Source organism: Crocuta crocuta, unplaced genomic scaffold, assembly GCF_008692635.1.
Source record: "Crocuta crocuta isolate KB4526 unplaced genomic scaffold, BGI_CrCroc_1.0 scaffold119, whole genome shotgun sequence".
NCBI lineage: Eukaryota > Metazoa > Chordata > Mammalia > Carnivora > Hyaenidae > Crocuta > Crocuta crocuta.
Window position 1 is genome coordinate 622,608 of NW_027551562.1, and position 14,335 is coordinate 636,942.

The 14,335-nt window shown below is 49.0% G+C and overlaps 1 protein-coding gene across 3 annotated transcripts in view; it reads right to left on the reverse strand.

The window, feature by feature from the left end:
• ASAP1 (ArfGAP with SH3 domain, ankyrin repeat and PH domain 1) overlaps nucleotides 1-14,335 on the reverse strand; it is a 309,560-nt gene that overhangs the window by 44,336 nt on the left and 250,889 nt on the right. For all 3 annotated transcript variants that reach the window (XM_077750030.1, XM_077750027.1, XM_077750029.1), the window contains exons 13-15: nucleotides 10,106-10,193; nucleotides 7,528-7,576; nucleotides 1,063-1,226 (exon numbers count right to left, since the gene is read on the reverse strand). In XM_077750030.1, the coding sequence (XP_077606156.1) occupies nucleotides 1,063-1,226; nucleotides 7,528-7,576; nucleotides 10,106-10,193 (301 nt within the window). The remainder of the gene's footprint in view (nucleotides 1-1,062; nucleotides 1,227-7,527; nucleotides 7,577-10,105; nucleotides 10,194-14,335) is intronic.

Genomic DNA, 14,335 nt, shown 5'->3' on the forward strand with positions numbered 1-14,335 from the left:
ACAGCTGTAGATTCTGAACGTCAGAGGCCGCTCTCCCAGACCTCGGCTATTCCTGTAACCCCACGGGCCCCATAGCAGGGGAACACGGGCTCCCGCGTTACTAAACTTTCAGGGTTCATGTGGTTGGTCTCCGAGTACTTATGACTCCTCTACCACACCCTCGCACGCCCAGCGTGAGTCACTATCACACACGCACACGAACACAGCAGAAACCGGCATCTGTACATGGCGTCTTGCACAGAGAAGGCCGTTTTCATATGGAAAACATTTAGAAAGTGTTTCATACACTTAAGTGTGTCATACGTGTTTGCAGCCACGTTCTGATCCCTACGAGCTGGGCAAGCCTGGGAGGTCACCTAACTTCTCGGAGTCCCCTAGTGTCCCCATCTGTAAAACGGTGATGATGCTAGAATCCTGCTCACAGAGTGTCTGTGAGGATTTGGTAAGGGAAGACAAGCTAAACACAACCAGCAGAGTCCTTAGTCCAATGTAAGCACCGGATTCCTGCTAACTACCACCGATACCTACAGAATGCAGATGGTGCTTGAAAACAGAAGTTTGGAGGAAAGTGGCACCCGTGGGACATAGAGACAGGGGAGGTTTCCCGGAGCAGAAACGAAGAAAAGCAATGTATGTGCCAGAAGATTTTGTTAAGTCCTCGCAACGACTGAGGTTGACCGTCCCATCTTAGGATGAGAACACTGAGGTCAGAACAGTAAAGGCGCTCAGCATGAGGACGTCCACACTGTGAGCGGCAGGCTGGTGACTCAAACCCAGGATGATGGACTCCACACCTAGTGCTCTCTCCATAGTTCCATGGTGCTCATTTAACTGGTAGCATTTAGGCAGGCGGCCGTTTGGGGAGAGCAGGTAGGAGTTTTCCAGGCTGAGCAAATGGCACGTGTAAAAGTGGCTCAGAGGCGGGACCATTCAAGTTGGAAATACATGGTGGGCGTGTGTCTGTGTGCATAAGGAGACAAGGATTTAACTAACTAGCTCGTTTTTATTCTACAGGAGGAGACAGGCTGTTTAACAAGCCAGCTCAAGTCTGGGGGCAAATACCTGATGAGCCACAATCACAGCAGACGTCATTTCCGGGGAGTCTCTGGACGTCCTCAATGATGGCTTTTGTCAGGTCTTCCAGGCTGTTCTCCCCTGTGCTCTGCTCTCCACGGAAGGCCATGGTCAGGGCCTCCTCTTTGCTGTTCGTCAACACGGAGATCCATCTGTTGTCAAAAGAAAGAGGAAGGAGACATGAGAGCGCGGCCACAGTCTCCTTCCACTGCAAGACGTGTACTTTTGCCAAGAGCTTCCAAAACAGAATCCCTCCCGCCCTGACCAATAACGTGAAGAAAAATGAAAGAAATTAAAGGGGAGAGAAAGTTAAAAGAGCACGAAGCGCATGCTGCAGAAGACAAGAGACGCGAGAGGGGCGGGCGAGAGGTAAGATGGACACAACGGAGGACGTGCAGTGGCAACACGGTGCATGTTTCCATCTACACAGAATAAAGGAAACATCGGAACGAAGAGGACTCTGTGGGGCCAAGCCACGTGAGGATGACAAAGAATTTGTGACGAGTGGACAGAAGGCAAGAAAGAGTTTAGCAAAAGGCATCTGTTCTCCGGAAGTCCATTGCTGGGAACCTTGGAGGTGAAAACGAAGGGCTATTTCATTAGAAGCCATGAGAATTCATGGCCGTGGAAGACGTATATTAACACGGAAACATGCTGATGTTAATGATATGAAATAAAAAGTGCAGACTATTAAATCACATATACAGCATGATCACAGCATTACCAAATAAACAACCCTGTGCTACCAATCTATCCATAAAACCTAAATTACACAACAGCAAGGTTCATCATTTTTATTTATTTTATTTAAAAATTTTAAAAATGTTTTATTTATTTCTGAGAGAGAAAGAGAGACAGATAGACAGCATGAGCAGGGGTCAGGGAGAGAGGGAGATACAGAATCTGAAACAGGCTCCAGGCTCTGAGCTAGCTGTCAGCACAGAGCCCGATGCGGGGCCCAAAGCCACGAACCACGAGATCATGACCTGAGCCGAAGTTGGACACTTAACGGACTGAGCCACCCAGGTGCCCCAAGGTTCATCATTTTTTAAAAAAATGTTTCTTTACTTTGAGAGGAGAGAGAGAGAACATGTGTGCACGAGAAGGGGAGGGGCAGAGAGAGTGGGGGAAAGTGAGAGAGAATCCCAAGCAGGTTCCACACTGTCAGCACAGAGCCCGATGCAGGGCTTGAACTCATGAACTGTGAGATTGTGACCTGAGCCGAAGTCGAGTCGGACACTTGACTGGGTGAGCCACCCAGGCAATCCAAGGGTTCATTATTAAAGTGTGAAATAACCACAGAGTGGAACAGTTAATCAGGTATTAAAATTTAAATTTTCAACTAACTTTTAAAAATTGAACAAGGACGGGGGGGGCGGGGGAGGGCAGAAATAGAGAGACAAAGAGAGTGAGAATCCCAAACAGGCTCCACACTCGATGCAGAGCTCGAGCCCACGACTCCGGGATCATGACCTGAGCCAAAATCAAGAGTTGGACACTCAACCAACCGAGCCACCCATGTGCTCCTAATAACTTTTAAATTAAAGAATATGTTTCCTATCATTTAGTTTCAAGTTAAAAGTAGAAACTGTTTCCTTAAAAATAATTCAAACCACTGGGCTCAACACTGTGCTAATCGGCGGCACTATGCTACTGGAGTTTGCGTTGTGTCTGTCTGCAAAACCGGTTTCACTCTCCATAAGCAGCGTGATGCTCCGGCTCTCTGACAGGACAGCATCTACTGTGTAGCAAGGACTTAGGAGTTTGGAGATGTAATCGGTCCAGCAGACCTCTGAGTTGAGGGTGGCAGTATCTTACAGATGAGAAGCCAGAGAGGTCTAATGGCTCACAGGGTCCTCTAGTGGAAAACACACCTGCTGAACCCCCTCCTCGCCGGGGTTCCTTCATTACGCCACATGTACCTCCTCACTCGAGAGATCGGGACAAGTAAAGAAATCGAGGAGTTGGTACTGACAATTAGAAAGTATGTATTTTAAGAGCAATTTACTTTCTGGAGGCATAATTCAAAATTGGATTGAAAAGATTATCTACGTTTCAAAGGGTCAAGAACCACAGCAACTATTTCTGACAATTAAAAAATAAATTTTTAAATTATTTTAATGTAACAGGCATACCAAAAAGTATAAGAAAGAAAATAATGCATAGTTATATTCTAGGACTCTAAAGTCGCTTTGAGTTTACAGGATTAATGATGTTGGCACTGTTCTAGAAGCTTCACACATCTTATCTGGAGTCTCAAAGCCTGTGAGCAAAATCTGTGATCCCCTTCTTTGCTGACAAGAAGACTGAGGTGGGTCACACCCATCAGAATGGCTAAAATGAACAACTCAGGCCACAACAGATGTTGGCGAGGATGCGGAGAAAGAGGAACCCTCTCGCACTGCTGGTGGGAATGCAAACTAGTGCAGCCATTCTGGAAAACAAGTGTGGAGGTTCCTCAAAAGATTAAAAGTAGAACTACCCTATGACCCAGCAATGGCACTACTAGGTATTTACCCAATTGATACAAAAATGATGATTTGAGGGGGCACATGCACCCCAATGTTTATAGCAGCACTATCAACAGCATTATCAACAAGAGACAAAGTATCGGAAAGAACCCAGATATCCATTGACTGGTGAATGGATAAAGATGTGGTGTGTGTGTGTGTGTGTGTGTGTGTATACACATAATTACTTGGCAACTTAAAAGAATGAAATCTTGCCATTTGCAACAACATGGAGGGAACCAGAGTGTATTGTTCTAAGTGAAGTAAGTCAATCGGAGAAAGACAGATATCATAGGATTTCACTCATACGTGGAATTTGAGAAACCCAACAGATGAACATAGGAGAAGGGAAGGTAAGGAAAAAGATAAAAACAGAAAAGGAGGCAAAGCATAAGAGACTCTTAACTACAGAGAACTGAGGGCTCCTAGGGGGTGCTGGGCGGAGGGATGGGCTACATGGGTGACGGCAGTAAGGAGGACACTTGCTGGGATGAGCACTGGGTGTCATATGGAAGTGGTGAATCCCTGGGTTCTACTCCTGAAGGCCAGGCTACACTGTCTGTTAACTAACTTAAATTGAAACAAACAAATAATAAATAATCGTTGGAAAAAAAATAAAGAAGACTGAGGTGGGATGATCAGGCTCAAGGTCAAAAGGCCACTAGGGGGCGAAGGCTGGACCAGAAGTCCTGAGCCTGACTTGAACAGACGAGGGAGCTGCACAGGCGTCCTCCCTCGGGGAGAAGGCTGCTCTACGTTCAATTTCCCTGGACACTTTCCATGAGAAAGAAACTCTAGCTTGCAGGTAAATGAGGACCTGAGCTCCGAGCTCCAGGCGGGGGTGGGGGTGGGGGTCTGGGCAGGTGTGTGTGCTCCCTTACCGCCCACGTGACTCAAAGCGACGCTCCCTACTGCCACCCCCAGCCCCAGGGAAGGCCAAGTGCAGATGTGTAGCACCTGCCGGATGGGCTAAGCAAGCCTTTCACTGAGGGGAGCTAAGGCTCACAGGTGAGCAGCCTGTGCCTCTGACCTAACTGGGCCGGGATTCTCTGAAGTCGCAGAATAAATACCATAGTTGTAACAGCTCGACAACAAGGCAGCAGCAGAAGCGTTCCCTGCCTCACACAACCTCTTCCCTGTTCTCCCACTTGGGGGTTTGGAAAAGGGAAAAAAGGAGCAAAGAGTGAAACATGAGAAGGGGAAGTCATATTCCAAGGTGATTCTGGAATTCTGGCTAGGAAATTCTTTTTTTTTTTTTTAAATGTTTTTTTATTTATTTCTAGAGAGACAGAGAGACAGCGTGAGCAGGGGAGGGTCAGAGAGAGAGGGAGTCACAGACTCTGAAACAGGCTCCAGGCTCTGAGCTGGCAGTCAGCACAGAGCCCGACGCGGGGCTCGAACCCACGAACCGCGAGATCATGACCTAAGCGAAAGTCGGACGCTTAACCGACTAAGCCACCCAGGCGCCCCTGGCTAGGAAATTCTTAACAGGACACGTGTCAGGAGCGCCCGTACGTGTGACCGCCCGCAGACCCCATCACGACCAGCGAGGCTCATCTGCTCGCATGCCCTTTCGCTGCCACCTTCCAACGGGGGCCTTCGCCAAGCACCTACTGCTGTTCCCGTGTCTTATAAAGGAGGCGGACCAAGTTCCAAGTGATGCCACCAAGTCAAGGCAAATGTGCTGGTCTGGACTCCTGGACGGTCTCACCTTGGAGGGGCCGGGAGCCTGTGACCTCTGATCACACAGTGTGACGAACTGGAACAGCACGGGCGGCAGGGCCAGCATTCCAATCACACGTCTACCATTTTGTTTTGAGCCCTTAAACAAGTCACTTAACCTCACTTGGTTTGTTTAATCATCTGCAAAACGGGCATAATTATGCCAACCTTGTGACCGAGAGGAAGACGGGCACCGTGAGCGAGCCCCTGCAGGCTCACGGCGAGCACTACTGCGGGCAAGGAGACGCCCCGCAACTTGACCCTAGGACCCCCAGACTGTCACCCTGGGCACGCTGCCGTTCAGTGCCCTCATTTTCAAACAAGGGAGAGCAGTGTCTGCTTTCCGGGGCTGTGAGGAGTCACGGTCTGTACACATGACGTGCAGGGCGATCTCAGTAAACACGACCTCCCTGTGAGCAGGAGGGCAGAGGGCCAGCCCTCCTGACCTTTCCTGTTCTTTCTCGTCTGGCCGCCCTCCCGCTGGCCAACCCACTATCAGTCACATCAACTGCTTCCTTTCTATTCCTTCTGGTTGCTTCTAGGCCAGGAGAGCCCGCATCTGGAACGCAGAGGACCTATGACCCTCCTGCACCTTCATGAGCCGGCTTGCGCTGCTTTCCTCCCGGGCGTCATCTCTGAGCTGCCCCCTGAGAACCCAAGAGGGCGCATGCCCCCACTGCCTCCGCTGTCCCTCGCTCTGTCCCTGCCCTTCTCTTCCAGAAGACATCGAGTTTCTTCAGGGTGGGGGCTCTGTCTAACTCGGAGCTGTATCCTCTGCTTTACACGGTTCTCGGCCCGGAGCTGGCGCTCACTAGATCTTCAGATGAACGAACAGGACAAAGACCTTTCTTGTCTTCCTTCATCTCTCCTACCTTCTCTCTCAGCCTCCGCCCCCCACTCTGCCCCTTCCTGCTCTGTGTCTTCCAACTATGCATCTTTTCCACCCTTTCTTTATTCCTTCTGATCCTTTATCATTTCTCCTGAAGTGGGGAAAGAGTGGAATTCTCCAGAGGAGGAGGAGAGAAGGGAAGGGAGAGGGAGAGAGCAAAGGGGTAAGTGTAAGTAAAAATGGGGGTGAGCAGAATTCTGTGGCTCTCCAGAAATCATTCAGGAAGGAAAATATCATTTACTGTGTGTCCCAAAGGGACAGAGATTTGAAAATGTGAATGCTACTAAAAGGCTTAACTGCCAGCATTTAAAAAAAAGTTTAGGGGCGCCTGGGTGGCTCAGCCGGCTAAGTGTCTGACTTCGGCTCAGGTCATGATCTCACCGCTCGTGGGTTCAAGCCCCGAGCCGAGCTCTGTGCTGATGGCTAGCTCAGAGCCTGGAGCCTATCTTCAGATTCTGTGTCTCCCCCGCTCTCTGACCCTCCCTTGCTCACGCTCTCTCAAAAATAAATTAAAAAAATAAATAAAAATAAAAAATGTTTATTTATTTTGAGAGAGAGCAAGAAAGCAGGGGAGGGGCAGAGAGAGAGAAAGAGAGAGAGAGAGAGAGAGAGAGAGAGAATATCCTAAGCAGGCTCATGAATTGAGCTCATGAATCATGAGATCATGACCTGAGCCGGAACCAAGTCGGACGCCTAACTGACTGAGCCATGCAGGCGCCCCCTAACTGCCAGCTTTAGCACAAATGTCCTCTCTCCCAGGCACTGAGCGTAGAACGGCCCGACACTGCTGTTTTCAGCCCTGGCGGGCTACAGAAGGAAGAGGGAATGAAGACAGCCCGGGACCTGGGGGGACATGAAGAAAGGGGGTGGAGACCTACCCGAAGTTGCACACCTGGATCCCCAGGGGCGTGTGACACCGAAGCCTGTTCCCCCCCCACCCCCGACTACACTGGGCTCCTCAGCCACACCAGCCCCGTTTAGGGCCAGGCTCCCCTGCTCTCCTCACAGTTAACGGCAGCCTGGCTGGGCACAGGGCAGCGTGCAGGGCAGGCACNGAGGCTCATCAAGGAGTGTGAGCAGTTGCAGGGGTGAGGGGAAGGAACAGAGCCCCTGAGTGGTGAGGCCTGAGCCGAGTCTTGAAGGGGGCACTGGAGAGGACCGAGCTCCCGGACAGAGAGAGGAGGGACAGCTGGAGGTGCACAGGGGAGGCACGGGCGTGTGGAACCACGAGGAGAGTTCTGGGTAACACAAAGGAGACTTCCAGGTGTGCTGAGTGGGACAGAGGTGCCTTTTTGGCTCAAGACACCGGGCCATCGTATCAGAACTACTTACGCTACATAGTCCTGCTCATCCTCTGCCTGGAAGTGATACGTCCTGTTATCTAAAATGCAAAAAAAAAAAAAAAGAGCCGAACTTTAGAAAGCAGAACACCTTCAGGTATAATGTCAATTATGAAAACTCTCTGGGAAAAACAAAACACCTTGAAAGTCAAATTTTAATATTATTTTATTTTTACATCATTTTGATTTAGCAGTTACGCAATTCACTTTGTCAGTATTACTTTTCTGAAGTGCAAGAGTAATATAATAAAATAATCGCAAGTGCCTAATATCAGGTACTTTTTGTGAAAAGAAAAATCTCATGTGATCCAAGTGGATTTCAGTGACCAACTGGAGACTGCCAGCTGCCAGTTCAGTATTTTACTTGTCATTTTAAATTTGCCTTTTACCGTGTTTCCTTTAAAAAAAAAATTCACTTTCTTAAATGATCCGTAACTCTCAGGGCAGCCCCCACCAGCAGGCACACGCCACCCCAGATGACTCTCTGGCTGAATCAGGCTTCAGGGAAGAAGGGCTTCCACCCTGCTCGAGGGGCACCTGCGAGCTCCTACCCAGGCGAGGAGGGGAATGGCCTAACTTGGATAGTTTGGGCAGCTGTATACAAGAGAGGCTCTTTCTTAAAATTCAGGATTTGCTAGACTGCTTCAACATAGTCAGCTAGCCTTTCTGTACTACCCAGCCACTTGCTCCAAGTCAAGTACTCACACCCTGTATCTCCCTGAGAGAGAGAATGTGTTTGTCCAAGAGCACACCATGAGTAGTTGAGCCCAAGGGTCTTGGCTGAGAATTCCCGCTTTACTGCTGTGTGACCGTGGGTAAATCACTGAACGTCTCTGAGTCTCAGTTTTCTCTTCCATAAAACAGGAAGCTAATAGAGCTTTTGTGCGGATTAGCTGTAAATGTTCATAAAGCACCTGGCACATGTTAGATATTCAACAGCTGATGACTATTATTAATAAGCTACAGGCTCTCAAATCTAAGATATCTTAGCTGCTTAGCTTTTTGGGGTCATCACTCCCACTTTGCATATTTCTTTCTCATCAATAGCCTGGGAAATTTCTCGGTCCTAAAAATCATGGGGACTCTGGACTTTAATAGATGCTGTGTAGCCTAGCTTGTATCTAAAGGATCTCAAGATGGATTGAGTCTTTTGGGTTGAAAGTGCTTTAGGGCTTCTATTCACACAACTACATCAGAAGGATTTCAAGGGGGCAGGAAAGTATTTCTGTGCTGTGCACACCGATCGTGCACGTAAGCTGCTGGACAGCCCACAGGGCTCTACAGAGAACAGAGAGTAACTGAAGGTTAATATGCAGGGTCTCAGAATACTGGTGAGTCACTACAGGTATGACCATCCCCTTCCGTATACAGAGAGGGCCCTTCAGTGATCACGTGATCATGGGGGTCGGTACGTGCAGCCATGGGACCAGGGTAAGCACAGGGAGCTGGTTGAGAAAACCATCTTTCCCCACTCTCTGCAGGCCATGAAGATATAGGCCACAGCCTGGGGAACGGGAGGGTCATTACAAGCCCTCATCACCGGGAAAAGCACACTTCGACCCATGGAGTGAGACAGGGATGGGATGCAGGGTCTTCCACTTGTGAAGTTGGGAGGCAGTTTTCCTTGGAAACCAAATGATTTTTAAGAGCCCTATTTTGGGGTGCCTGGGTGGCTCAGTCGGTTAAGAATGTCTGAATTCGGCTCAGGTCATGATCTCACGGTTCGTGGGTTCAAGCCCTGCATCGGGCTCTGTGCTGACAGTCAGCTCAGAGCCTGGAGCCTGTCTTCGGATTCTGTCTGTCTGTCTCTCTCTCTCTCTGACCCTCCCCTGCTCATGCTGTCTCTCTCTCTCTCTCAAAAACAAATAAAACATAAAGAAAAAAAGAGCCCTATTTTACAGGGACAAGCCTCTGAGCAGGTCACCTGTACTGTTTTACTGGTACACCTGCATTCTCAAGTCTATGCCAGAGATCCTTTTTTTAATGTTTATTTTGAGACAGAGAGTGCAAGCAGGGGGAGACGCAGAGAGAGAGGAGAGAAAATCCCAAGGAGGCTCTGTGCTGTCAGCGCGTCAGCCCACGCGGGGCTTGATCTCACCTACTATGAGATCATGACATGAGCTGAGATCAAGAGTCTCGGATGCTTAACCAACCAAGTCACTCAGGCGCCCCTATGCCAGAGAGTCTTAACCACAGGTACACATCAGAATCACCTGGGACTTGTTACAAAAATATTTATGTCTGAACTTCACAGCAAAGATTGTGACTCAGCACATCTAGGAGAGAAACAGCAGTGTACTTAGAAAAATCTCTCCATGCACATAGAGCTGTAGGCTCACGGTCAAGAACTGGTCTAGTTTAATGTACAGATCTCAGTGTGAATCCACTGGGGGTCATATCTGACCCCGTTATGCCTTCCCCCTGCCCCCGCGGGTGTGCTAAGTATAAATGAAGCAACGTGCCTGTGCAGGGGTGCCAGGGGCCCTGCCCGGGACAGGCTGATTGCACGCCCGGAGAGGGAGTGTGGGTCAGAAGCCACAGACACGGACCTGGAGTGAAAAAGGACTCACGTGATATCAGGTCAAAAGACTTCTTGTCCTCGGCATTTGGTTTCACCTGGCAGGTGAGAAGGTTCAGCTTAGCGGGTTGCCTGTTAGACTAAAAGAAAAAGTGAGGAAGTTACACACTGCATTATCTTCTCACCTGCAGGGTCAGCGCCCTGCGGGGCAGACGGGCAGTCTCATGGGTGCGTGTGGTGAAGTCTTATTTACCCCATTAGGATTCTGAATCTCGTTAAGGAAGGACAAAGACCTTAGGTGGCCTAACAAACGTCTTTGCAAGGTACATAAATATCCTGGGGATTAATCAGAATGGAACCAGGACAATGCACCTCGCTTTCGATGAAGAGTGGGCACCCTCGATGGAAACGCACTGTTCTGACCATACACGTTCCCGCGCACGAACAGTCGGCACTCACAATACTGTATCTTACTGTGAAATGCAGCTGACTCAAAACGACCCCTGGAATCGATCATCCCAAACCTGATGTCTCAGGCACCCACACATTTTGGTTGTAAGGCAAAATTCAGTACTTCTCTCAAAAGTGCAAAGACAATTGACCTGTGAGACACTGCTTAACGAGACATTGTTTTAATGAGCCCCAAAATCTGGAGAGAGGGAACATATAACCAGGATTTCATGTCACTTATCAGCCAATCTCTTGGTCACACACATGATTCATTCAGACCCTGCAGTATTCAGATAGTGATGCTAATTTAGGCTTTGCCTACACAGAGTTTTGCCGCAGAATCACCCTGGTCAAAACTGATTCTTGCCCTCTTGTGCCCACTTGTTGGCCAGCATGCCTGTTTCCTGCAGGAGCTGACCCAGTAGGGAAATGTCTGCGGCCCAGGCTGGGCTCCATGCCGACACAAGCCTGATGAGTGAGGTAAACGATGGACTCTAGTCCTGTTTACCTGCTTCCATTCTTGTGGTTCTGCAAATCCCCATGCCAGGACCGTTTATACCCAAGGAACTTGAGTTTTGGGGAAAACAGAGCAGGAGAGGGTAGGAAAAGATCACACATCAGTGACCCAATCAAAGCCCCGACCAACGGAGATGGTACACGATTATGACAATTTCAATGACACGCTACATCTCTCATTCTTTTTTTTTTTTTTAAATGTTTTATTTATTTTTCAGATAGAGATAGAGACAGTGTGAGCAGGGGAGGGTCAGAGAAAGAGGGAGGCAGAGAATCCGAAACAGGCTCCAGGCTCTGAGCTATTCCTCGGCACAGAGCCCGACACGGGACTTGAACCCACGAATCGTGAGATCACGACCTGAGCTGAAGTCGGACACTTAACCGACAGAGTCACCCAGGTGCCCCTACATCTCTCATTCTTGACAGTGGACATTGAACAATTAAATTGTTTACCTTCCTGAGCTCACGGAGCAATTTTTGAGATCCTCCCTCCTCTGTGATTTCAATGAGTTTAGACACAGAAATTAATGCCACTTGTCCTAACAGGTCTGTTCAGAAGGAAGCTCTCTGGGGGTGGAAGTGACAGGCCCCAAGGGACTTCATGTTCCCTGCATGTACATTTGACGTAGGCATGGAAACCAGCAGTGAAGGCCTTCGCGGGACTAAGAGGAAATGGCACTGGGGAAAGGCCGCAGACTCCAAAATCCAAAGCCACAGCCACAACCAGGCCCAGCCTAGCCGTGGAGGGAAGCGTTCGTCCTGCATCTCCTCCTTATGGGTGTTGGTAAGATGCCTGGATTCCCACATGAATGGTGACCACATGTGACAGCCAACAGGTAGTGATCCCGATTCACTGTGAGGCTCTCCAGAGAATACGGGGCTCCAATTAGGCACCCACATTTAAAGAAGGATGGAGAAAAGCTTAGGAAAGACAAGGAGATGATTAAAGGAGTGGAAAATGGGCACTTTGAAGATCACTTCAAGGCATTATTTAGTCCCAAGGAAAGAAGGCTGGGGAGGGATTTAATAACAATCCTCAAGAATATGAAAGGTTGTTACCAGGGAGGCTGGACAGCTGTTTTCCATTTGTACAGACGAAGAAGAAATGTACTCAAACTGTAGAAGATCTGAACCAGACATAAGAAAGAACTTCCCAAGCTTAAGATGATTATATATAATAAGAGGTTTCAGGTTTCTTATCCTAAAGTTGAGAAATCTCTTGGAAAAATTAAAAGTTTATTTACTTATTTTTGAGAAAGAGAGACAGCAGCAAGCCCATTCACAGGGGAGGGGCAGAGAGGAGAGACAGAATACCAAGCAGGCTCCACGCTATTAGCACACAGCCCAATGTGGGGCTCGAACTCACAAACTGTGAGATCATGGCCTGAGCCGAGATCAACAAGAGTCAGACGCTTAACAATCAAGTAACAAATACAATGTTTTCAGAAAGAAAGAAAATTAATATTAGCGGGATTCAGAAAAGTTAAACACAGCATTCGCCTCTCATTTCTAAGCATGGACTACCTCCAGGCATACCTCCAGAAAGCTCCTGATGAAAAGGGTTTTATAGCCACACCTCCAAAGATGATGGCATATGATATTTATTCCCTTGGCATTCTGTCAAGTCTGTTGGACTGACATTTGTCACATCAACACGTGATTCATTGGACACAGGTCCATCCTGCCTCCATAAAGAGTTCTTCCCCTAAACGCTAGTGAGACATCTGACAAATGACCTATTACTCCAAATGTGAGTCTGAGGAGCAAGGAATACAATTTTGTATTTGAAGCAGTCATTTTGAAGCAAATTTGAAGCAGTCAATACAGCCAGTACGAGCCCACAAGTACCAGAAAGTAAAGTGGTATGCTCAGCCAAAGTCCACGGACTAAGGCCTTAGAAGGCTCAGGAATCTCTAGGGTAACAACAGAAATCCACATTTGTATAGCTTCCCAAAATTTCAAAGCACTTTCTTGACATCAGTACTAATTTATAGGTATATTGATTAAAGAAGGTATAATCTTCCTGGCATTTTGGCAGACTAAAATCAAAGTAAGACTAAATGACTTGCCCTGGGCTACATCACTGTGTACAGTTCAGGAAATGATTTCATATCGTTTAAGGAAGGGAAAGAAAGAAATCAGAGCGAGGAAAGCATGTACTTATCGAGTCCTTACTGGCGGGGACTCCTACCACGATCAGAATGAAAACCACGGTCTGGGCCACGACTCCAATACTGCCTTCAGGCTCCTCTGGACCAGCTCCCGCCACCGTGCCCGCGGCTCCCTCTGCTGGGCGGTGAGGGGCACTGGCCTCTCTCCCGTGGTGCACAGACCTGTGGCCCTCCTAGTTCTCTCCTTCTCTCCAAGTCTCTCAAAATCAACACTTCCTCAGAGGCGGTGACTTTCCATCCCCGTTACACCGGCTCTATTGTCTTCCTGGCTCTTACTACTTATTTCCTTCTTTCTTCCCACTGAGGACACACACCTTTCTATTTTGTTCACTAAAATGTGCCTGGCATACAGCAGGCACTCAATAAATGCTTATGAAACCAATGAAAACATTCCAGTTGCCTTACATACACTATCTCCTGTACTACCACCTGTGAGGGAAGTCACTAGTTTCTTATACTAAGTGACACGGACAAATGGAGGCACAGACACGTTAACTAAGGCTCCTAACCCCTCCCTCCCCCCACTCCCCGCGCCCCCTGCCAGTGAGGAGCCGGCAGAGCCTGGAGCTGACCCCGGTCTGAGTGGACTAAGCCCGGCTCCTCCTTCCGGTTCCACCGTGCAGCCCAGGCCTGGAAAGCCGATGATGCAGAATCCCTCCGGAAACGGGCGGAAGCCCCAGCACATGACAGCTGAGAAAAGGGCTAGTAACAAATAGAGCGAGGGTGCCCGAGGTTAACTTCTACTTCAGTATCTTCTCAGGTCATGTGACTCTGCCCCAGCTGCTCTCGTGACTGATGAGAAATTTCAGAAGCCTATCTCATGTACCTGTCCACGTGCTAATTTGGCCAAACGGGGATTACGCACCTGCAACTTCCCAAGCACACCCGAGCCCCCTCGGTCCGTGCCATCAAGCAGCTGCGGGAAACGGACCGAGACACGGATCTAGAATGGATGGGGCACCGGGGGGGTGCTGAGTGGGGAGTGCTCCACAGAGGCAGCCTCAGCCCCGGCGAGGACCGGTGGGGGGAGGGGTCTGAATGGGGGGGGCAGTGAAGAGGAGCAGGTGCAGGCACTGGGGGTTAACAGGAGACAGGGGCAGGGGCGCCTGGGTGGCTTAGTCGGTTAAGTGTCTGACTTTCGCTTC